Consider the following 25,152-nt stretch of genomic DNA (forward strand, 5'->3'; position numbering starts at 1 on the left):
TGTAGTGGTGATATTTTCCCAGAGAGCAACTGTTCTTGGGGCCAGGGAACATGAGTAGGCATGCTCTTCATTTTCCTTTTTTGTTCATATGTACATCCATGTAACTAGTCTGTTGTCTTTTCCCTTCTGCAGCTCTTCCCAACGGTTTTGGTACCAGTCCCCTTACTCCCTCTGCCAGAATATCTGCGCTCAATATTGTAGGTGATCTCCTAAGGAAAGTTGGGGTAAGAGCCTTTCTTTACTATGCATGACTTATTTATTCTCTCTTTCAGAATTCCAGGCTATATTTAAAGCAGCCTAGGACTTTTCATTGATACTGTTGCATACTGATTCTGTCACACTCCTTGTTATGAGATGAACTGTAAACAAGGATGCTAATTGAAACAAATGCATTGTTAACAGCATTGTGAATGAAAGTGTCTGCTTCAAGATGTTTGAGCCAACTACTTGAAGCAAATCTCTCTCTCTCTCTCTCTCTCTCTCTCTCTCTCTCTCTCTCTCTCTCTCTGTGTGTGTGTGTGTGTGTGTGTGTGTGTGTGAGAGAGAGAGAGAGAGAGAGAGAGAGAGAGAGAGTTGGAATTATTTCTTTTGGGAACCAAAGTGTGTGCTGCTAGCTTACTGACCCTAGACAATGGCAAGCTGTTGTTGTCTTCTCTCTTCCCCCCCTTTCACCCTGCCCATTGCAGAATTCAGCATACACACACACACACACATGCATTGAGGGGTGCAAAAGTGGATGGGCAATGCTTAATGAAATTTTAGAGCATTCACCTCACAAATCCCATTAAGTAGGTTAACTCAGAGTATCCCCCCAAAGTCTGTTGTCTCTCCAGTCACATCCCAGCTCTGATGGTTATTTGTATATTCTTCTAGTATTCCTACTTTCCTGTAACAAATGCCTCTAGTGCTTACCGTTTCTGTCAGCTGCTCCCAGCTTTTCCAAGATTTCCTCATAAAATGATGCAAATTTCAATTTCTGCTATTTTAACATTTTGAAGGGCATTTTGGCTTTTCAATAGGGCATTTTGGCTTTTCAATAGGGAAGCTGAATAATTCTGGTCTGTTCTGCATTTGGGAATCCAGGTTCTATTCAAGAGCAGACTTTTGAAATCAGCTTCTCTTACTAAGAATGTGACATAAGTGGAACCAGAAGATTGACTGACTGCCCTGAGTCATCGCTCCATCTTTTATTTTGTTGAATCTGCTGATGTTGATTCTGCTTCTCCTATTCCCTCATTAAGGCAAATTACTTTAAATAAAAAACTCTGTTATCCACTTCTTTTTCAGGCCTTGGAATCGAAATTAGCTGCTTGTAGAAACTTTGCGAAGGACCAGGCATCGCGGAAATCTTACATTTCAGGGAACATAAACAGCAGCATGATCAACAGCAATGGCATGAAGTTCTGTCATTCAGGACACACGACATTCTATGACAAAGCGTAAGTTCTGGTTGTGCTCAATGTTTCAGGGATGAAGTTTGTATGCTAATAGACAAAAGCTTCCAACCTTTGGCCTATGGACATATTTCCTGTGGATATACGGTGCAACTTAAGGAAGCCCATTATCTACAGGCCTCTTGTTAAGCCAGAGAACAGGATACCTTGACCCTCTGAGGATGGGAATCTGAGCTTTCATGTTCTCCCAATTTGGCACCTAAGCTGTAGCACTAGGAAGCTGGCATGGCAACCTCAAGCAATTGTAGTGGGCCCTTTAGAGTGTTCTGTACAGTTGGGGAAAGGTGTTAATAGCAAATAGTGGAACATCACTCAAAATAAGCAAGGCATCATAAGGTCAGATTTGTTTGGCTTACTGTGACACTTCATGCTTTGGTTTCTTCCCAAGAGTTAAGTGAGGCTTGTTAAGTAAGAAACAACCTAGGCTTCACGTGCCATCGATGAAACTCGGGAGTATTCTGTATGTCTAACAGAATGTTGGTTAGTAATGGTGGTGAGCTGAACTCCCACCCTCATATTTGTTGGACCATTTGTCCCCTTGGAAAAATGAATATGTTTTCCATTAGATTTCAAGATGGACAGAATAAAATTTTGTGGTTAGTGGTGGGCTTGGACTCACTTTACTTCTTAGAATGAGGAGGCAGAGGGTTTAGGGTCAACAAGACCTTTTTTTCCTGAGTGTTAACTGTCATGCCGTTGTGTATGTGCTGATTTAGGTAAGATCATGACGGGGAAGGGTTATTAAACTATAGGGCAGTGGTGGGAAACAGAATTTGGCTGGTAAACCAGATCCTTAGCACCCCCATCCACAGTGGGACACTTTGCCAGCTGCAGTGTCAAAGTCCTGTCCACTTGTCAGTCACTTGATATCACAATGTCAGGTGACCCTGCTCAACACAGCTCAAAGTCAAACTGTGTTGCCAAGCAAGATTGCAGCGAGGCTTGAAGTTGGTGCTGATCAGCCAAATTTAACAGGTGCTGTATACAAGCCCCACTTGCCATATTCTAAGGCTCCTGGTTTTTCCTTTCTCTTGCATCTTTACCTCATATATGGCATCATATATGATGGTAGGTGGGCATGGCTTAGGAGAAATGGCCTCACAGGCCATATTAAGGACTCCTGGCAGAACAAATCAGCCTGTGGGCTGGTTTTTTCTCAACCACTGCCATAGAGAATGTGAAGGACTACAGAGTTTCTCTTCCTGTGTTATATCAAGTACAGGAAGACAAACTTGGGAATGTTTGAAATGATACACACTCTTTGTAATTTCATTATAAAACATAAGGTAAGCCCCTTCCACTCTTTCCACTGAGAGAACTTTCTCAGAAATTTCTTCTGCTCTTTCCCAATTTGGGGCACAATTTATTCTAGTCTTTTATGCCCCTCCCCTGCAAATGGGCAAAAAGAGCTGTGCCAAAAATATTGGTCCAGCTCTAGTTAAGAGTTGTTTGTTTGAAAAGTTTAAGGAGCTATGCTGCCTTGAGCATTTGTGAGGTTTTAAATAGTGTATGGTCAGCCATGTTCCTACACTTTTTGCAGAGATTTGGAGCCACTGCAAAGCAAGCCCTGCCCTATGCCACCTTCCCCCATACTTTGGATTGTGGAGGATCAGGGTCATCCTTAAATTATCCTGCACAGAGATTGTTTAGGTGAAATAAACAGGGAGTTAGGCAATGAAGTTGTTGCAGCCTGCATGCACCATTTGCAATCTTAACAGCTGCATTTCTAATACATTTTTCAAAGGCAGCCCCTGACAGACCTCAAGACAGCAGACTAATCTAGATGTGACTAAGTGTGCTTAGGACAAAGTGTGGTACATCTTCCATGTGCAAAACTAAATCCACATAAGCAGCTGAGTTCTTCAAAAGTTTGGGAGGGGAAAGTGAAAGTAGAAGCTCTGCTGGCTGCCTTTGTGCCTGGCTTAATGATATTTTCTGTATAGCTTACAGACCAAGCTGCATCTTTGCCATTTGCACAAAGGTGGGATAGGAAATTGCTTGTGGATACACTTAGTCTCAATGTGAATTGGGTGTGCCATCAATGTGTGATTTGCTTCTCATAGTCATGAATCTACAGGCAAGCCTCTTAAAACCCACGCTTGCTATCTTGAGCCATACTGTGAACAGTAAGCAGATTGTAAGGTAGGAAAGGGTCACTCTTAGTCTGATTCCCATGGTACCTGCGTGCTTGTGTCATGCAACACGCAGTTGACCCACTGGAAGAATTCATGGCTTGTGTATATTTTGTATTATCCCTCTATTGCTGCATCCGTCATCATCTCGTGTCTCTTTTCAGGTCCTTTGTGCTTTTTATCTGCTTAAGCTCATATTATACTGGCTTAGTTTTTATTGCCCTCTCCTATTTCTGCTTTCTGCTCATCCCTTCATTTAGAACACCCTGGCTTTCCTCTTACAAGTCTCTCGCCAAAATTCTCTTCAGGTTTTCCCAAGTCTCATTCTGGACTTTTGCAGAAATAATTTCTTTCTGTTTGGTCCTCTTATTTTTTTGCCAGTCCCTGACCTCACCTTGCACTATGTCATATCCCATTTAGTGCAGAACTCCCTGTTGTTTATAGTAACTAGTACAGGCTTGAAACAACAGAATTGGTAAACAGTACTATAAGGCAGCTGCAGTCCTACTTCTGGGCAGTGGTTAGGGGATTCTTGCAGCTTGTCTCTTGAAGAATATGCTTAACAGAGATCTGGTGATCCTGTCTTCAAGGTAGGGCTAGGGAACAAATAACAACCACAAGCTATATCCCATGAAGCAGATACACAGGGTTTTCTTGAGCAGCAAGCAGGGAGGTATTCAAGTTGCTCAGGAGCATGCAGATAAGAGTCAAAGGCCACACTTCTTTTCTCAGTTCCTTCTGCTTTTGGCCCTGATGTTGACACACTATGGCGTCGCATCCTGTCCCTCTTCCTTTGCTGCTTCTCCTTGTCTCCCCCCCCTTTCAGTCCACCTGCAATTTATTTTTTATTTTTTGCATATTGTTAAGCCCTTCTGCGTAATTGTGAATTGGGTACCATCTTATTGCCATGCTGGCTAGGGCTGAGTATAGCTTATCATGGCATAGAAAGTGAGCTTAGGCGTGCCCTTTTTTCTCCTTCTCCCCTGTTTGTTTCTTTCTTTCTCTCTCTCTCCTTCTCTAGCCCCTGTAGTCTTCTCCCTGCCCCCAATTGTCGCTGGATCCTGAAACAGCCACGCATGTTTATGGACCCAACCCAATCTGCTGCTGCCGCTGCCTTATGAATGGCCTGTGGTTGGGTGGTGGGACTGATTGAGGTAACTCACACATTGCTCTATTGCTGGCTTTGCTGCTGTTCTGCTAGTAGCAATTGTTTACACTGTTGACTGCCTATGGTGCATTGGAATTGAGTGGCTGTTAAATTGGGGTGTGGTGGGTACTGTCCTACCTAGTTACATGCAGGAACAACTTGTTAAAGGCTGCTTATATTATAATAGTAGTAGTAGTAGTAATAATAATAATAATAATAATTTATTTATTTATACCCCGCCCATCTGGCTGGGTTTCCCCAGCCACTCTGGGCGGCTTCCAACCGAATATTAAAAACAGTACAGCATCGAACATTAAAAACTTCCCTAAACAGGACCGCCTTCAGTTGTCTTCTAAAAGTAGAATAGTTGCTTATTGCCTTGACATCTATTGGGAGGGAGTTCCGCAGGGCGGGTGCCACTACCAAGAAGTTCCTCTGTCTGGTTCCCTGTAACCTCACTTCTCGCAATGAGGGAACCGCCAGAAGGCCCTTGGTGCTGGATCTCAGTGTCCGGGCTGAATGATGGCGGTGGAGACGCTCCTTCAGGTATACAGGACCGAGGCCATTTAGGGCTTTAAAGGTCAGTACCAACACTTTGAATTGTGCTCGGAAACGTACTGGGAGCCAGTGTAGATCTCTCAGGACCGGTGTTATGTGGTCCCGGCGGCCACTCCCAGTCACTAGTCTAGCTGCCGCATTCTGGATTAATTGCAGTTTCCGGGTCACCTTCAAAGGTAGCCCCACGTAGAGTGCATTGCGGTAGTCCAAGCGGGAGATAACCAGAGCATGCACCACTCTGGCGAGACAGTCCATTGGCAGGTAGGGTCTCAGCCTGCGTATCAGATGGAGCTGGTAGACAGCCGCCCTGGACACAGAATTAACCTGTGCCTCCATGGACAGCTGTGAGTCCAAAATGACTCCCAGGCTGCACACCTGGTCCTTCAGGGGCACAATTACCCCATTCAGGACCAGGGAGTCCTTCACACCTGCCCACCTCCTGACCCCCCAAAACAGTACTTCTGTCTTGTCAAGATTCAACCTCAATCTGTTAGCCGCCATCCATCCTCCAACCGCCTCCAGGCACTCACACAGGACCTTCACCACCTTCACTGGTTCTGATTTAAAAGAGAGGTAGAGCTGGGTGTCATCTGCATATTGATGAACACCCAGCCCAAACCCCCTGATGATCTCTCCCAGCGGCTTCATATAGATATTAAAAAGCATGGGGGAAGAGAATGGAATCTGAGGCACCCCACAAGTGAGAGCCCAGGGGTCTGAACACTCATCCCCCAACACCACTTTCTGAACACGGCCCAGGAGGAAGGAGCGGAACCACAGTATGACAGTGCCCCCAGCTCCCAACCCCTCTAGACGGTCCAGAAGGATGTTATGGTCGATGGTGTCAAAGGCCGCTAAGAGATCCAGCAGGACTAGGAAACTGCTCTCACCTTTGTCCCTAGCCTGCCGGAGATCATCGATCATATATGGAAAGTTAACTAAGTCAGCTGTTGAAACTTCACAAGTGAGCTTGTTGGAAATTTTGACTGAACCAGAGAATAAACCAATCATTGATGTCCTTGTAATGTTGAGAATTGGTGGTAGCTGATAAGTGGCTGAGATGACTTCATGCGAACTCGTCTTTTGAACTCGTTAGACTAGGGATGAGGAACCACAGGCCTGTGGGGTATATGTCATCCCTAAGACATCCCCCTCTGGCCTACAGTGTCCCCTTCCCTGCTACAATTAAATATGAAAAAAGGCTGTTCCCAGAGCATTTGTTTGTCACAGCTAGGAAGGAAAGTGTCAGCACTCCCTTTGCACCCAAACACCCCGTGCTCTGCAATTAAACTTGATAAATAGCCTTCTGTGCCCTCAGTAGAAGGTTTTTCTCAAGCCTAATTATGATGGCCCATCACACCCCATTTGCAGTCTCAAGAAGATCATCCTTCCTCCAGGAGTTGGGCTTCAAAACCCCAAAAATACTGTTTTCAAGCCAAGTTCGTTGGGGGAGTGAATGCATGTGATATGAAGGCAGGTGTGTGTGTGTGTGTGTGTACAATCCCTGGAGGGTTTAGATCTCATCCTGCTTTAGATCTCATTGCCAAGAGTACAGTTGGGTGTGTTCCTTGCTTGCATTGTAGTAGAACACGTTTCTATTGCAGAATGAGAGCACCATCAGCAGAGCACGCTTTAGATCCCAGCCCAAGCCAGAATTCTATGCTGGTGTCTTTGTTAGCATTAATGTATAGCGTTATCAAATTCTAAACACATCTGTATTGATGTTGTACAAGCTAGTACTATAAATGGTCTCTGGTAGGCCATTAAGGACCACTGACAATATTACTAGAAATATATACAATGTACATGAATGCCAGTTGTGCAGGCACAACCCTTGACAGCAAAGTGTTCCCAAAGCAAGGTAAACTGGATTGATTTTAGGCAACTCTAATCTTGCTGTTTTAGTGCTATGCTTGGTGGAATTTGGAAAGCTTTAATACTAGTTCCTACATTGACTTCAAGAACCTCAACTTCATTAGTGATGCCTGGAAGTCTTTTGACGTAACAGATGTTTTCAATATGAATTGTTTCCATCTCTCCTTTCTGGATAGGTCAGATTCCCTGCACATTTCATGGGTAATTGCAACTGTTTTGGTGTGATGCCTGATGCTTGGAGATGAGTGTGTGTCACCTATCAGGAAAGCGTGGGGCTGACAGACTAATCTTGTGACTGAATTGGTTTTTGGTTTTTATTGCCATGTAACTAGATTTATAGATTTTACGTAACAGGATGCTATACTTCTGTTGAACTCGTCCTTTTCATGCATGTCATTTGAATGGGACAAATATGTGCCAGATTTGAGGTGTGTGTTGTGTACAGAAATAAAACTTCCGGAAATTTGCAAACCATGGAAAAACAAACCTCCAGAAATTTTGAGACAAAATAATATATATATAAGTACTTATTTATCAATTTCGAACTTGAATATAAAATGTTTTATGTAAATGTTAGTACTTTAGCAAACAGTAAAATTTAATGAAAATTTAAAAACAAATGCCTTGGTTGTATTTGAGCATCAATTACAAATAGGCCCAGAGATAGAGTTACTACCTGCTGAACCTTACATTACATAAAGATAACTGTTTTTGGTAAAAATATGAGAAAAAAATGATCAAATAAAGCAGGAACAATCAGTATTGTGATAAGCAAAATGCAAGTTTTTAACAATTAGGCCTTGAAACAGTCCCCCCTCCATAGCATTTATCCAGAAATGGGAAAGAAACCAAATTAATTTAAAAAAAATCTGGAGACATGAGGGGATAGTGGATTGATACCACATATCACAAGCAAGATATATATATATATATATATATACACACACACGGTATATATATATATGCTTTATATTCAGGTGGTGACCTTTTCATGTGGGGGTTCCGTTCCCAGCCCCCAAACGCGTCAGTGGAGTGCGTATAAGCCTTCTTCCAGGTCCAAAAGGACCTGCACGTCTGCAATCACGCGTCAGTTGGACGTGCCTAAAATGCTTGCCGCCTGTATAACAGGATTGAGCTCTTTAGTCATTAGCACACAGCCAGTGTGGAAGGTAAGGGTAAAATACCATAAATAAGCACACAAAACCCTAATTGAACAATAAAGCACACCCTTGAAAATACCCACAATAAAGTTTGTTTCTAATCATGATTGTTTCTGAAAGATCAGTAGATTCCAATTTTCTGTTTCCTTCTCCATAATCTGTGAACTGAAGGTTTGCTGCTTGAAACAATATTTGCATGTTAGCTTGTTTCTTAATTCAGTGTGTACTTAATTTGCATCATTTTATTTCATGCTCAAATTTCAAGTAGAGGAATTTGGAGTAGGCTTTAAGAATTGTGCATGTCTTCAAGAAGTACCTAACATTTTACATCAGAAATTAAGGAAGTAAGATAAAGATGAAACAATATTTTAAAGCCCTGTATTAAAAGGTGTCATTCACATTAGGTTGGCTCCAATGCTGTCTGTGCATGAGTAGAACAGAATTCCGCTTGCCTAACAAGATTTCACCTGCCTGTTCTTCCATTCTGCCCCTGCCACCAATAGACCTCCAAAATCTGTTCCAGAAGGTTTAGAGACCCTTCAGAGAAAATTCCGACTGTGGAAGTCTGCTGCAGATGAGGAGGGGGAAGTCCCTTTGCTCAAATACAGAAAGCTGCCTAATCATTGGTCCCTGTAGCTCAATATTGTCTGCACTGCACTGATATATTGGCTCTGACTGGAGATTAAGCCTGGGACCTTCAGCAGGCAAAGCAAATGCTTGCCCAGTACTGACCCTTCTGTTCATAATTCCAAAAGTGAAAATAGTTCATAAGTTTCAAATTTTCTTCCACAGAGTCCTTTCTTTTTCATTGAAAAATGGAGGGGAAAGGCTTTGAAGGGAGAAACCTCCCTATTCATTCTTTGTCAATAGATTTCTGTTTAAGAAGGGGAGGGGAAGCCTGCTGAATGTAGTCACTTCTGCTGTTTGAATGACAAGTATGCCACAGGCAAGAAGCTTTGCCTGCTCATATTGACGTGGCGTTTCTCCAGCTCAATCTGCTGTTGAATCAGGAAGGCAGAGGGAGGCTTTAACGGGCCTCCTGCCTCAGACGGTTCCAAGGAGATAAGTGGGCTAGAAACGGCTGACGGACAGTTTGCTACTATGAGGGCAATCTGCCCGAAAGGCCTTTATTGCATCAGAGCTGCAGTTCAGTGAATGGCCTGGATTTTAACAGTCTTGTACGTCAGTTCTCAGCTGTTATCTTGACACTAGTGGTTTTCAGCCCGTTTAATAACGGGCGCTAGAATCCTGGGGTTCGGAGAAGCGCTTGCACAGCGCTTCTCTGAACCCTGGGACCTGTCCTTGCTGTCGGCGGCAGGGGGACAGGAACGAAGGAGGAGAAAGCGCTGCTTTCTCCTCCTCCGTTCCTCTCCCGCAGCCGCCGACAGGAAGCAGACATCCCAGGGTTCGGAGAAGCGCTTGCACAGCGCTTCTCTGAACCCTGGGACCTGTCCTTGCTGTCGGCGGCAGGGGGACAGGAACGGAGGAGGAGAAAGCGCTGCTTTCTCCTCCTCCGTTCCTCTCCCGCAGCCGCCGACAGGAAGCAGACATCCCAGGGTTCGGAGAAGCGCTTGCACAGCGCTTCTCTGAACCCTGGGACCTGTCCTTGCTGTCGGCGGCAGGGGGACAGGAACGGAGGAGGAGAAAGCGCTGCTTTCTCCTCCTCCGTTCCTCTCCCGCAGCCGCCGACAGGAAGCAGACATCCCAGGGTTCGGAGAAGCGCTTGCACAGCGCTTCTCTGAACCCTGGGACCTGTCCTTGCTGTCGGCGGCAGGGGGACAGGAACGGAGGAGGAGAAAGCGCTGCTTTCTCCTCCTCCGTTCCTCTCCCGCAGCCGCCGACAGGAAGCAGACATCCCAGGGTTCGGAGAAGCGCTTGCACAGCGCTTCTCTGAACCCTGGGACCTGTCCTTGCTGTCGGCGGCAGGGGGACAGGAACGGAGGAGGAGAAAGCGCTGCTTTCTCCTCCTCCGTTCCTCTCCCGCAGCCGCCGACAGGAAGCAGACATCCCAGGGTTCGGAGAAGCGCTTGCGCAGCGCTTCTCCGAACCCTGGGACCCGTCCTTGCTGTCGGCGGCAGGGGGACAGGAACGGAGGAGCGCTTTCTCCTTCCTTCCTCTCCCCCAGCTGCCGACAGGAAGGACGCGTGCACTCTCCCCCCCCCTGCCTCCTCCAACCGCCGCTCCTCTCACGGGCCAGGGAGGGTTGTGAGGAGGCCTTCGCCGGCCTCCACCCTCGCTTCCCTGACGTGCCCTGCAGTGAGGCGGTGTCCGGCGGGAGCGGCGGTTGGAGGAGGCAGAGGGGGGGGGAGAGTGCGCGCGCAGTCTCTGCTGTCCAATCCCTGTATCCCTGGGGCACATGCGCAGTGACCCAGGGACACACGGGACAGCTTGGACGCAGGGACAACTTGGACATTATTATATAGGACTAGTAGAATTCAGCCCGTTTAAAAACGGGCGCTAGAACGCTGCTGTCGTGCAGCGCCGGCATGGGACGGAGCTTCGGAGGTCTCCGAAGCCCCGTCTCATGCGGGAGGTGCGAGGCGGGGGGGGGGGAGAGAAGCACTTCTCCCCCCCCCCGCCGCGCACCTGCCGCATGAGACGGGGCTTCAGAGACCTTCTCCGAAACTCCGTCCCATGCCGGCGCTGCGTGCCGAGGCGGCGGGGGGGAGGAGCGCTTCTCCCCCCCGCCGCCTCGCCGCACACCTCCCGCATGAGACGGGGCTTCGGAGAAGGTCTCCGAAGCCCCGTCCCATGTCGGCGCTGCGTGGTGAGGCGGCGGGGGGGAGCGCTTTCCCCCCCGTCTCGCCGCACACCTCCCGCATGAGACGGGGCTTCGGAGAAGGTCTCCGAAGCCCCGTCCCATGTCGGCGCTGCGTGGTGAGGCGGCGGGGGGGAGGAGCGCTTCTCCCCCCCCCGCCGCGCACCTCCTGCGTGAGACGGGGCTTCGGAGAAGGTCTCCGAAGCCCTGTCCCATGTCGGCGCTGCGTGCCGAGGCGGCGGGGGGGAGGAGCGCTTCTCCTCCCCCCCCCGCCACCTCGCCGCGCACGCCAAGCCAGTCCCCGAGCCGAAGTGCGGCGCGGCGGGTGCTTTTCGCTGTTTGCCTCCCCCTTCGCTCCGGGAAGGCAAACGGCGAAAAGCCCCCGCCGCGCCGCACTTCGGCTCGGGGACTGGCTTGGCGGCGGCGGGAAAAAGGGGAGGAATTCCTCCCCTTCTTCCCGCCGCCGCCAAGCCAAAGCCGGCTTCCCTCGGCGCCCGCTGCCGCTTCGGCCGAGGAAGCGCCGTCCCATGCCGGAGGTGCGCGGCAAGGCTGCCGGGGGGAGCGCTTCTTTCCCCCGCCGCCTCGCCGCGCACCTCCAGCATGAGACTGGGCTTCGGAGCGGCGGTTGGCGGAGCGGCGGTTGGCCGTTGTCCCTCCGTCCAATCCCCGTGTCTCTGGGGTACATGCGCAGTACCCCAGGGACACACGGGACAACTGGACGCAGGGACAACATGGACATTATTATATAGGATTCCTTGTGTGACTAGCCCCAGCACTTTGCATGGTTTTTTAAGGAACAGGTTAGCCTATAATTGCCTTAAGCCATCTTCAGAATATCTGTGATCTAGAATTAGTCAGTTTTTCTTATCTGTAGGGCTCACACCACCATCATTTAGCTCACCCTGGGAAGCCCTAGCAGTCTACTAGATGCCTACTAATCAGTGAATTGTACAATTGACCAAGATTCCATAGCTGTGATGCAGACTCCAGCTGCAATCTGTGTAGAAACACTTTCGTCACTCTGCAACTTTTGAATAATTGAATTCAAGACCTATTTCTTAGCTATTGTAACACAGCCCACAGCAAAGATTTAACTAGCTCTGTGAGCTACCTAGTCATTCTTTATGTAATTCATTTTGCTTTTCTTCTGGGTTCCAGCAGCAGGAGAGTATCCCACATTCACATGCAGCCTAGCTCTGGGGGCTTCTGGTAGATTATGAGTCCCCTCCTCTAGTTTATCAAATGGAGATTAGGTCCAAGAGCAAGAGGTAGAAACAGAGGCTAGTTTGGTATTTGTGTGGCAGCCGGGAGCACCTCTACATGGAGGTGTGATGTTTGGTCAAATGCATATTGTACATTTTGATACTTCTCATAGCTTTCCGATAGACTGGAAAACTTGGATGATAATTTCTGTGTTTGGTTGTGTGGTAATGCTAAGGCAACATACCATACAAAGTTATTTATGCACACCTTGATGGTAGTGAAATCTTAGTAGTTTACAAGAAATATTAAAATTATCAGTTTAAAAGATTAAAACATGTCAACATCTGTGTGACTGAACAGGCTTGTCTAAACAAAAATGTTTTAAGCAGGTGGGTGTAGAACAGGATACAGTAAAGGTGCCTGTCTGGTGTCAGTATGCAGGGAGTTCCAAAGTATAGGTGCTGCCACACTAAAATATGTTTATAAAGCATTTGGTGTATTTCTGGATAGCAAAAAGCCCTGTTACCCATGATGAAAGCCCAAAAGGCAGAAGTTCCTGTTGAATATATAGAAAATACATGTGTACTTTGCCTTTTTCCAGTTAGTCCCCAAAATTATACAATTGTAAAATATAAACAAACATACTAAAATTGAAAATAAAAGGAAGGAGACTATTCTGAAAGGAGACAGAAGTGTCTGTCAAGGGACTTGCCTTTGCTGCATGCATTTTGGGAACTGAACAATTGGCCTTTAGTTTGCAGGATTAACAGTCCTTTGGATTTTCACAATTCAGTTTACACACTTGGCTAGCCCTTGCAAGACAAACAGTTCAGCTTTGCATCTGTTTGTGACGTGGCGCAACAAGTGCAGTTTTTACCTGTCAGTACTTCTTGTTAACCGTTTTCTCTTACTGTTCCACAGGGCAGTCAATGGCTTTGACCAAGGCCCACCACCAGGTCTAGGAGGGTCCAGACCATCATCAGCACCAGGCATGCTCCCTCTGAGTGTATGAATGGGTTGCAAGGCCATGATGGGACTCCAATTAGTTCGTGAAGGAACAAGAGCTGCTTGCAAAACTTTTCCGTTAGTGCCCCCTGCTGGAGCTGGGTGGGTTGTAGCACTCAGAAGCTGCCTGGAGAAGATCCCAGCACACACAGAGCACTCCTTATGTCAATACAGTCTATTTTCTTCTATTTCCATCGTGGACGTTCTTTAACGTGGTCACCGCTGATGTCTGTCTCACAGGATGCTGGAGTTGCACTTGCCTAAATCACCTTCTCCTGCTGCCCCTCCCTCCAGTTTTGTACCTCTGCTAAACTGGGCCTACTTTGATGCTGGATGGCCCCTTAGCAACTCCTCCACCTCCTCCCACTGCTTCCCAAACTTTGCACATAGGCACACAGGATCCCAGTGCTGTATTTCTTTTCCCCACCCTGCCCCCTTTCTGGATGAGACAGCTCATATTCAAGGGAAGCCAGGGAAGGCCTAGAACTTCTCTGGCCAGCTGATACACCTGGAATGCAGGATGAACCTGTATGGACCTTCCATACTCCCAGTGAAATGATGATGTATCCAATGGGCTTGATACCTGATGGAGCAGCCCTGCTAAAGATCTAACTGTGGTATCTCCTCTGTGGAGCACAAGAAATGTGTGTGTTGTGCAATTATGTCTCTGTTCACCAAAGCTGGTAATTTTTAAAGTAGAGCAACACCCCCGTTTAATTTTTTTTTTTTAAAAAAATAGTCAGCTTCCTCCTATGCTGCTGGCTTTTGCCTATCTTATTTCAATAAACCAGTGGTTTGGGGCTCTGGCTTCTTAGTGAGAATTGCCTAAGAGCGAGGGAAAGAGAAGGGAGTAAAAGCCAGAGCAGGCTAGGGGCAAATTGCCACTCACAACTTGGATTTTGTCAGCCCTTGTGTGTCCTTTGCTGCATTTACTGTTTACATTTGTTTTACTGTACATAGGTTTGTAAACATAATATCTTTGCCTAAGATATTTGTACATAACTTGGGCTTTGTAGCTTTATTTATTCAGAATCTCTGAGGCATGTTTTCCCTAGGACAGTGTATCAGATTTCTGTGGTGACTGCCATCCTGTGGTTCAACGAGAGATGGTCCAAAAATAAAGATCTTTTAATGTGGACACATTGGCTTTTGCAGAAAAGATGCTTCTGCCTATGCTTTGTGTGTTGTTTGGGTGAGTGGGTGGTGTCACTGTGGCAGCTGTGGAGCAGGCTCTTCCCCTTATAAAGTTGACACAAGTTCCCTTCTGCAGCTGTGGCTAGCTGTTAGTAGAGGATAAATCTGGAAGTGAGTGCATCTACAGCTGGACGTGGAGGTGGTCTGATCAAAGAGCATCCTTTTTCATGCGTTTTGGAATTGTGGCTGCCAGGCTGGGGGGGTGGGGCTCTCTTTTCCTACATGCCTAACCTATGTTGGATTCCTGCAACACATGACGAGTGCCAGGAAAGACTTAAGTTACACTAAGAACATAACTTGTTTAATGTCAAGATGGCAACTGAACAGAGGATTTAGGTCTTGCACAGCTAGCAGCTGAAATTCAGGTGTGATGGTTTCTAGTAAGATTTCCAGCCAAAATCAAAACTTTCTGCATGATGCTTCACTACTGTCAACATCCACCATGATTGGCAGTAACATGTGCTCCTATTCATCTTCATAGTTTCTTATCATGAAGAAAGTACACACCCAAAAGACCAAGCTTCAGGTAGGGCTTTTTCTCCCAGATGTAAATACATTAGTAATAATGGACCAATACACCACTCCTGTACTGTCACCATTGTTAACGTTAAGCAAAACTTAAAAGCTAGCTTTTAAATTGGGTCTAGGTAACAATCATTGGACCCTTGAGACCTTTGCCTTTAAGTTCAGCCATGGGGAACTGGTGGCCCTTCAAACCATGAATCAACTCCCCTCAGCTCCAGCCAGTATGGCAGGCTAACATCTGTAGGACAGCATGTTCTCATTCCTAGTCTAAGTGCTATAGAGCACACAAGCTGTCCTAAAATGAAGAAACAGCTTTTTGCTAAAGTTTGCTGGGAAATGCCAGCATGCAGTGTTAATCCTCTATGCAGACATTTTTAAGTAAGTTAAGTTGTTTTACTACATATAGACTACTACTTTGGGCTCCTTTATTTTAGTGTACAAACTGATTTCCTATGGCACTTGGGAGCCACCCAGAGTGGCTGGGGAAACCCAGCCAGATGGGTGGGGTTTAAATATTTATTATTATTAATTTACTGGGAAAGCTGTGGTTTCTTCCTCCTCAGTTGTTCTCTAGGCCAGGGTAACATAGTTGAGATAGGCACTGCCATCTCTCCCCACACACACCTCAAATGTAACCCAGCTGGTTTTGTTATTTCTTGAAAACGTCACTTACTTTCCCTCTATAAAATGACTAGTTGCTGAAATAGTAACAGCTGCTGGCATGCCCCTAGAAACTTATTTAAGTCTGTTATGGGACACAGATGTATCGGAAGAGAACTTAAAACTGCTAGGGCCAACCATGAAGAGGAATAGCAAATGTCTCTGCTAGGATGCTACTGAAATAGACTTGTTTGTATAAGGCTTATAGTGCAAGCACTGCCCTCTTTTGCTAGTAAACTTACTACAAAGACTCCTTTTACAAATTCATGTCCCAGGACTAATTGTGTAGACAGGTTTTCATGTGGCAGCTGTTTTATCTGCAGTAATTCATTTCAAGCCTTTATTCAGACTGGTGGGAATTTCATGGGAACCTTGTAAATAAGCCCACAAAAATTATTAACCTTGTTGCAAGGGAAATTGTCTGCATTTCCAGTCTGGCTAGAGAAAAAACACCATGAAGCACTCTTTTGCCAGAATGGAAATGTAGGCTACTACTAGCATAGTATGCTATATAACACCAAAGTTCCTTCTAGCATGCAGACTGGGGAAAGATAAAAAGATTTGGGCATGCATTAGTGTGTTTTAACCCAAGTATAACAGGCCTCTGCAACTTGGTAAAGTGGTGAGTGGGTACTGCCTTAAGTTATACACCAGTTGCAAAACTATTTATCATCTTCATTACACACTGCTACAAGAGTAAACAAAATCTAAAGGGAAAGGGATTTTGAAAGGTGTGGCATCAACCTGTCAAACTTGGCTTACAGATAAAAGGTGGTTCTCCCTTTTTCTAAATTAAGGAATGGGAGAGGCAGCACCCCCCCCCCCAAGTTACTATGACTAGTATTCCTTGCTTTATGTATTGGTTGCTGAACTCTACATACCTCTTTCTCAAATGCTAAAAGAATTTAAAACCCAAGAAAATGAATTATTGAAGTAACTCAATGTCTATTAATAATATTAAATACTGAATCATTTTTAAATTGTATTATCAACATCATTTACTTTTATAGCACCATCAGTTTACATCGAAGTAAGAATTCTTCCCCAAAGGGGTAGCTGTCTGGTCTCCCTAAATCCCGTAAGATTATCAATAGGGACAAACCTGCAAGTTTCATTTATTCATTTCTATCTTGAGTTCAGGAGGGGGAGCATCTCTTCTAAGTAAGTAGCCCAAGCATGAATGAGTCTCTAGAATGAATAAATTTATTGTCTTACAAAAATCATTGTCTAGAAATATGGAGATACAAAGAAACAAGGTATTTGCAGTCAGATGCCTGGTGGTCAACAGCCAGTTATGATTAAGAAATACCCAAATGCACAGAAACAAAAGCTTTATAACAGATGTTAAAGCTTGTAACCAAAGAAAATTATTTTTTTTTCAAGCATGTTGCAACAGATCAAGATTTCATAGTTAACACTGATTCCTCATCACTGAATATCAATACCACTTGGACTAGAGAAGATGTGTATGTAACATGATATGATAAAATTAATACATTAAATCATTGTTATAGGCAAATTATATATGTAACATTGTCTTAGTACTGTAGTGTCTAAGGCACTTTCTGTAAATGTCAGTTCACAGCTATGGAACAATAAGGATGCTAAGCTAGGTGCAGTTAACACTGTCCAAATGAAAGCCGAAGAAAGGGAGAGAGCAGTTTCACAGGATGTATCCATTTACAGGCAATGTCCTCATGCTATCCTCTGGCAGAAACACTGGTGTTGGGCATCAAAATAGCTGGCAAGAGCTTTGGCTCTAATCTTAACACTTCTGCCCCCAGCAAGGAAGCAGTTGCTGGGTAGCTGCGGGGGGTAATCCAATTCCCAGGCTCAGACTATCCAATTTGCACTGAGCACTATTAATAGTACTGTACGGAAGAAAGTGGTTAGTATCTTATTTGGTCTCTAATCTGCCAGGACATAGCACCAACCCAATTTGGAGGTTCCACGGTTGAAGAGTGCTCATTATGTAGCACCAACTGCTGCCTAGTAGAGATGCTGCTACTCAGCCATACATTACCCCCTGAAGCCCCTCAGGGCGTTTTCACAGTCAATAACCTAAATCTATCTTAAAATGATCAGGGAAAAGGCGCAGTCAGGGCTGGTACTTAAGCAGAACTTTGGAGACCAAAAGAAACGCAAGTGATTGCTACACAGCTAAACATGCATAGAAAAGGGGAAGAGGCAGGTGTCAGAAACTTCTGCTTAGGAATGGTGTATCAGAAGGGACAGAGGGATAATCCTATTGCTCAGTGCCTTAGAAAATGGCTTTACAATGGATACCTTGAAGACAAAGAGCACTGAACGAAGACATTTTTAATACATATAAAGAAGCAGTGGTACCTATATCCAAAGCAGGCTACATCATGGCAAAGCCAGGCAGCAGTATGCTGGGGCTGGCCTGCATGACCAGGTAGTGTGCCAGTTTTGCCTAAGGCAAGTCTAGGGCCACAAGGCAATTTGGTGGCCAGTAAGGGCCTCTTCTTCCTCCTCTTCCAAATGCATGGAGCAAAAGTCACATTGGCGGGAATGCCCGCTGTAAGATATGGTGTGTGTGTGGGGGGGCTCTACTCTGTTTGGGCAGCCTGCGGCTCGTTGATATCAGTGCCTTTACTCTCTGCATCATCATCTGAAAGCTCCAGGGAAGCCCCTTCAATGTGCAGTTGGCGCCTCCCGGATCGGCTGGAGGAAAACGTGATTGGGCCGCCCCTCCTACAAGGAAGAGGGAAAGGAATGAGTTGTTGGAAGGACATAGACCTTTGCTCCACAGAGAAAGCTACTGAGACCCTGAGGATGTCTACCTACCCACCATGCACCACATTAGCATAAAGGAGTCCCCCTTGTTGAGACCATAGCGCTCACAGATGAGGATCACAATACCACTTAAATCATGTTTCCAGTGATAGACAGAAGCCTACAACTATGACTGGTACCTGTGTGGCTATAGCTCAGGAAACATCACTTTACCCCAGGGTCCCCAAACTAACTAAGGCCCGGGGGCCGGATGCGGCCCAATCACCTTCTAAATCCGGCCCGCGGACGGTCCGGGAATCGGCATGTTTTTACATGAGTAGAATGTGTCCTTTTATTTAAAATGCATCTCTGGGTTATTTGTGGGGCATAGGAATTCGTTCATTTCCCCCCCCCCCCAATATAGTCCGGCCCCCCACAAGGTCTGATGGACAGTGGACCGGCCCCCTGCTGAAAAAGTTTGCTGACCCCTGCTTTACCCTCTCATTCATTCGTATAGGAGTTGAGTAGGGCCATTTGTTGCAAGCAGCCTGCACTCAGCCTAAAGGTAAAGGGACCCCTGACCATTAGGTCTCAGCCTACCTGGCACAAAATGAGCTAATGATCTGACCCTGTAGACATGGGGTGGGATTCAACAAAATTGTTGTGTGTGCACACACACAACAGGACTCCCCTCCCGCTCCACCCCCCAAAAAAAATCTGCTCTGGGGGGGGGGGGTTGGGGAACGTCCTGTTGTTGAGGGCCACATCCCCCACTTAGTGCTACATTAAATGTCAAGCATAATGTTCAATTCTGGCTACTCAACAGCACCCTCCCATTACGTTCTGGACCACATTAGTGGCAAGCTATCACAAACTGGGAGAGGGAGAGAACTGGAAATGGTGAATCAAATGAGTCCCTCACAACAACTCAAAAGCAACCTGCCCCGAAGCATTTGCCCACACCTGCCTCGACCTTCCTCCCACCACATGACTCACCGTAGCCTGTTCTTCAGAGTGCTGACCTCCCTGCTAAGACCCTCATTGGCTTCAGTGGCATCATCCAGCTCACGCTGCAGCTTACGGCGTGAGGCATTAGCACGTGTTGCCTCCTCCTCTGCCTCTTCCAGCTGCCGTTTGAGCTGCTTCATCCTGGCATTGGCCTTCTCCATCTACAGAGCACCATCAGAAACAGGGCCCATGAAAGAAACATCCGCACGACACGCTAGATGAGATTAGAGATACTCTTTCACTTACACTCCCTTTTCGAGACAGAGAACCTCTGATAGCGGTGTAACAATATTTCGGTCTCCATCCACTGTGGGATGTCCACGGGGCAGATTGACGAGTTCATCCACTTTCACAAAGCAAGAGAGTGCTGGCTGCCTGTGCTGCTCACATGGATTTGACAAAACATTGGTTGAACTCTTCTCTAATGCACTACCTGAGGTTTTTGTTTTTTTAATCTTATGGCAAGAAGTTGCATGCTGCAGAAATACCCTTCTCCTGAAGGTATAGTTCAGTCATTTGCAATGACTCCAGATTGTGAGGGAAGAGAAGCAGAAGTTTGAATGGGCTGCAGGAGAGGCTTGCACAAGCCCCCCTGACTCCATACCCAAGTGAATGGGATCCATAGCAGCAGAGACACAGCAGGATGTGCACATGCCTGATCACTTTATAACTTTATGGAAGTTATTGGCCAAGGGTGAAGAACCTTTTCAGCCCAAGGGGAACATTCCCTCCTGGGAGTACATTCCAGTGGTGGGTGGGGAACAGCAGGAAAAGTGGGTGGGATGCTGAATTCAAATTTTAACTAGGCTACTTTCTGCACCCACTCTCATACACCTCTTTCTTTCCTTCATCAAGACAAGCAGGAGGCATTGTCAGACTTCAAAGACACATTTCGGCCATGCAAAAAACACTCAAGGAGAGTGCAATGAAGGACCAGTGAGGGGGGTTGGCCTGGAGAAAGAGGTTGTGGCCAAGGAAGGGAAGTCACCAGGGAGTTCTCTCAGCCTCCAGTCCTGAGGCTCCTTCCCCGTCCACAATACAAGCCATTGTAAACAACCTACTATGCTTCCCGATGTGCATTAGCAGGGAAAATTTTCTATAGTCGGCTATCCACAGCAGAGATTCTAAGTGGCACAGGTAGTTCCTCACCTGTTCTTTGTACTGATCTGCATGTCGGCGCTCATCCTCGACCTGCATGAACACCTCCTTCAGCTTCTTCTCTGTCCGACGTACTAGCTTGTTGGCTGCTGCCCTCTCCCTAAGGTAAGTCAACAGAGCAGTATCACTCAACTTGACGTCAAAAAGGTAACAGACTAGTCATTAGTGCAACAGAGCCCAAATGTATACCAACCCACAGCAGAAAAATAAAGCACTAGTGAGAATAATTAGGTACCAGGCTAGGTTCAAGTGCTGGTATTAGTGTATGAAGCCCTACAGAACCTGGGACAAGGATACTTGATAGTTTGCCTCATTCCCTACATACCCCACTGATCACTGCATCCAGCACAAGTGGGCAACCTGCAATTATCATTCACTTTAGGAGGTCCGCTCCATATGATGTCAGAATGAGGCCTTTAGTGTGGCAACAGCTACGATTTGGAACTCCATTCCATTGCACATCAGCCAGGTGCAGTTTCTGTTGCCTTTTCAGCACCTGCTAACGTCATTCCACTTTTAACAAACCTTCTAAAATCTGTATTCCAGCTGGTATTTGTTTTCAATTTGAACTGAGTTTATGTGTGTGCTGCTGTTTTTTTATATTTACAGTTGTCTTTAAAACTGTATTATATATGCAATTGTTTTAACTGTTTTTTATTTATGTACTGTTTTATATATGTTATTAGAAATCGCTTTGAGGTGTTACATGAGAAGAGATTCATAAATGAAATAATAATAGAAAAAATAATAATGATGAAGTGGAATAAAAAAATTCCTTCAGTAGCACCTTAAAGACCAACTAAGTTTATATTTTGGTATGAGCTTTCGTGTGCATGCACACTTCTTCAGATACCACGAAAGCTCATACCAAAATATGCACACGAAAGCTCATACCAAAATATAAACTTAGTTGGTCTTTAAGGTGCTACTGAAGGAATTTTTTTATTTTGCTTCGACTCAGACCAACACGGCTACCTACCTGTAACTAGAATGATGAAGTGGGTTCCCTTAACCATCTAGAGCAGTGGTGGCCAAACTTGGCCCTCCAGCTGTTTCTGGACTACAACTCCCATCATCCCTAGCTAACAGGACCAGTGGTCAGGGATGATGGGAACTGTAGTACCAAAACAGTTGGAGGGCCAAGCTTGGCCACCACTGATCTAGAGGACCAATTCACGCACCAAGCAGTGCTAACATCAAAGCAATAAATCACACCATCAGAAATAAATTTGATTAAGATCACACAAATGCCTGCACTGGATGATTATTATTCCTTGGCTTGCAAGCTTCTTGCTGGATGACTATCTTGTTTCATTAATAGCTACCAGAAAAGGTGTTTCAGAATAAATTGCGCTTTTTCAAAATCAAATCATGATTCAGCCTCCTGGAAACACTCTTTTCAGAGTGTGCCCTGCTTACTTTGCCTCTTGCTCCAGCTGTTCTTCGAGCTGCCCAATCTTGGCTTCCAGGGCTGAAATGGTTGCCTTGAACTTGGACTTCACCGAACCCTCCAGCTCCTGGAGCTTAGCTTTCAACTCTTTGTTTTGCCGCTCCAGCTGCTGGCGTGCATTCTCACTCTTCTGGGCGGCACTCCGCTCTCCGGCCAGCTCAGAGTTCAGCGTGTCAACCTTTAGGAAGGCAAGCAGTTGTTTAAACACTCTCATCCTTTTAGGGGCAAGAAGAAAACATTCAGCTAACACAAAAGGGGTTACCTGCAGAGTGGTTTTGCGGAAACGGTCATTGAGGAGCTCCATGTTGCTCTGCTCTTCCTCTAATTCTTCCTCCAGCTGTGCAATTCGGGCTTCCAAGCGGCGCTTCTCATCAAGCAAGGCAGATCTATAGCACAGGGGTACATCAGAGGATCACTACAAACTCAGCTAAGATATTTGGCTGCTGTCACATGTATTGAGGTTTGCGCAGCAACTGCTGCAGACACAGAACGCTTCTGCCACATAATGGCTGCTATAGGTGGAGAAGTCTACCTGGAGTTACTTACTTTCCAGAGGCACTGTTGGCAATTTCATCAGCCAGCTCATCTCTCTCTTGCTCTGCGTGGCGTCTGGCTCTCTCGGAGGCACCAAGGTCCTGAAAATATATATTTATGGGAATCTCACTAGCTTCAGCAGGCAAAACCATTTTCAAGCATATTGGGGGAGGGAAGAGAAAGCTACCATGTTACGCTGAATATCACTATCAAACAGACCTGCACAAGCAGCCTTTTGCTTTTAAGAAATTCATATGCTTTGCTTCTAGCATGGTCCAACCATGTGTGAAGTTCCCCAGCTCACATATTACCTGACATTTTCTAACATACATCAGAGGCACTTTTGAGCTACTCAAGTCTACCAGACATAGCTGAGTAATCTCTTTTAAAAATTGGCACCTTTTTACCCCAATCTTCCTGGTTCTCAAAAAGTAAGGCACCCCTGCCAACATGCAAAGGGGCCTAGATATTGGCAGCCATTTCTATTGGAGGAGCACAAGCTCCTTAAAAATATTATCTATGCTTTCCCCCTCCATGTGTCATCCAAGAAGTCTTCATGAATCTTGGGGCAACTAAAGGTGCCACAATGTTTGGTGATTCACAGTTCCACCTAGTTTTAGCTGGCCAACTGTTCAGCACACAATAATCACTGTTTTCTCCCATTTTCTTCTGTTTGTATTTGGACTCTGTTCAAACTGGACTTTGTTTTAACATTGCCCTAACCCAAGAGTTTTTGATACTGAAGCCTGACTCTACCAGATCCTTGAAAACTATTTAAATCAACTACTTCAAACAGATGAACCATTTTAGTGTGTACGCTTTTAAAGTTGTGCCAAAACCACACACACTCAACGGCAAAGCATCTGTAAAATATACACACTCAAATTGCAGAATGTTAAGATTCAAAACATTCCTATCTCCACCTTAAGCCACGGGTATATCTCAGGCAGCTTTCAATGCCCATACCTCTTGCAGTTGAAGAATTTCTGCTTCAAGGCTTTTGAGCTTTTTCTCGTTCTCCTTCGACTGAGCGAAGATTTCATCTCTAGATGCCCGGGCCTCTTCTAGTTCACGCTGATAATCTTTCATCTGAGCCTGAAATTTAAAAGGCATCTTAAGAGCAAGACAATATATTTATTCTGAGAACTTGGCCAACCAATCACATGGCCAGAATTTTCACATCTAGAGTATCCAGTTTCAATTAGATCCTGTTTTTATTAATGTTGATCAATTATATTCAGGTTATCCAGGTCTTTTTCTCTGTTACAGTAAGGAGAAGCTGAAAAGGACTTTGGGGGCCAAGGTCTGGTTAAATTATTTCTGGAATAGCTGTGCACACCTGCAACTTGCGCAACTGTTTGATTGCTTCGTCGCGGGCTTTGTTTGAAGCCTCTATCTGAGCTTCTAGGTCTTTCAGATCTGCTTCCATTTTCTTCTTGGATGCCACAGCCAAAGCACGCTGCTTCCTCTCATCTTCCAATTCTGCTTCCAGCTCTCGGACCTACACGGTAAATCAGCAACAAGCAAAACAGGAAGACAAAAGAGAAGAATTCAAAAAAAGTCCCGTAGTTTGGAGCTGCCTATAAGGAAGGATGAAGTCTGGAGGAAACATTTGTGCAGTATATAAATAAAAACACAGACAGTAGAATCCACATGCCCTTATGAGGATGCCGTAAAGAAACCCTCTGATAATCCGCATTAGCTGTTCAGGAGACAAGCCAAGCTGAGGGCATATAAGCAGACAAAAATGCAGAAGAGCTACATGGGCTACAATCAGCTATGTTTTCACTTGCCCAGTGATTTTATGAGCAGTTTTTCACCGAGAGCTTCTATGTCCTTTGATCCATAGCTCCTGTGCAAAAGCTGAATATTACAGGTTATTAAGTTGCAAAAGAAGCCAACCGTAATTGTTAACCTCATAGTAAGGCCAAAAGGGCACACTTGTTCATGGTACACCGGTTCCCAAAATGGAGACAATAAAAGCTTTGTGTAGTCTCATTAATTCTTCAAAGCAAAATGGAAAGTAATTTATGATCATCTATGCAAAAAAAAACCCTTAAAAAACTACTGAAGAGCTCAAACAACTTAATGTGTTTTACCGCAAAACCAAATTTAAAAAGAAAGAGGCAAAGAATACGGCATCATTTCCTGAATCAGAACTTGAAAGACATTTTCTTAACAGACTATTTCTAATATGTATGAAAAATACAGCAGCTTGTATACAGTAAAAAGCAACACCTATTTCTACCTCAATAAGAACCTCCAGCCAGCAGCACCCATACTAGAATTGAAAGAAATCTGTTGAAGGACACCTGCGCTTAGCAAAACTCCTGAGTCAGCAGTCTACAGTACTCCTTTACAGTTAATAAATCCTCCTTGACGGTTTCCATATTCATAGTGCTCAGCACTCTGTACATTAATTACAACAGCAGAAAGGAAACTATCAATTCCATGATCCAGATTTACTCTACCTGCCCTCCGTCGTGTAAACCACAGAGCCAGCAAACTGCTTCCCCCCCCACCCAAGGCATTTTTGTAACAGTGGTTCAGTGAATACTGAATCCATAGGCATTACACATGTATGAAAGACTATGA

At 45.5% G+C, this 25,152-nt stretch overlaps 2 protein-coding genes across 10 annotated transcripts in view; one reads left to right on the plus strand and one right to left on the minus strand.

The window, feature by feature from the left end:
* NDEL1 (nudE neurodevelopment protein 1 like 1) overlaps positions 1-14,451 on the plus strand; it is a 50,806-nt gene extending 36,355 nt beyond the window's left edge. For 3 of the 7 annotated variants that reach the window (XM_060271787.1, XM_060271786.1, XM_060271785.1), the window contains 3 exons: positions 133-224; positions 1,288-1,439; positions 4,608-7,768. In XM_060271787.1, the coding sequence (XP_060127770.1) occupies positions 133-224; positions 1,288-1,439; positions 4,608-4,707 (344 nt within the window). In that variant the 3' untranslated portion in view covers positions 4,708-7,768. Of the gene's footprint in view, positions 1-132; positions 225-1,287; positions 1,440-4,607; positions 7,769-13,208 lie in introns of those variants that run through there. The other 4 variants (XM_035104708.2, XM_035104713.2, XM_035104712.2 and 1 more) reach the window with 4 other exon arrangements.
* Positions 14,452-16,852: 2,401 nt separating this feature from the next.
* The window catches only part of MYH10 (myosin heavy chain 10), a 72,711-nt gene continuing 64,411 nt past the window's right edge, over positions 16,853-25,152 (minus strand). For all 3 annotated transcript variants that reach the window (XM_035104705.2, XM_035104704.2, XM_035104703.2), the window contains 8 exons: positions 23,897-24,058; positions 23,524-23,652; positions 22,570-22,658; positions 22,286-22,409; positions 21,993-22,201; positions 20,565-20,673; positions 19,404-19,576; positions 16,853-18,386 (listed from right to left, as the gene is read on the minus strand). In XM_035104705.2, coding sequence (XP_034960596.2) covers positions 18,242-18,386; positions 19,404-19,576; positions 20,565-20,673; positions 21,993-22,201; positions 22,286-22,409; positions 22,570-22,658; positions 23,524-23,652; positions 23,897-24,058 — 1,140 coding nt within the window. In that variant the 3' untranslated portion in view covers positions 16,853-18,241. The remainder of the gene's footprint in view (positions 18,387-19,403; positions 19,577-20,564; positions 20,674-21,992; positions 22,202-22,285; positions 22,410-22,569; positions 22,659-23,523; positions 23,653-23,896; positions 24,059-25,152) is intronic.

The sequence above is a fragment of the Zootoca vivipara genome, chromosome 2 (genome assembly GCF_963506605.1).
Source record: "Zootoca vivipara chromosome 2, rZooViv1.1, whole genome shotgun sequence".
In the NCBI taxonomy this organism is placed as follows: domain Eukaryota; kingdom Metazoa; phylum Chordata; class Lepidosauria; order Squamata; family Lacertidae; genus Zootoca; species Zootoca vivipara.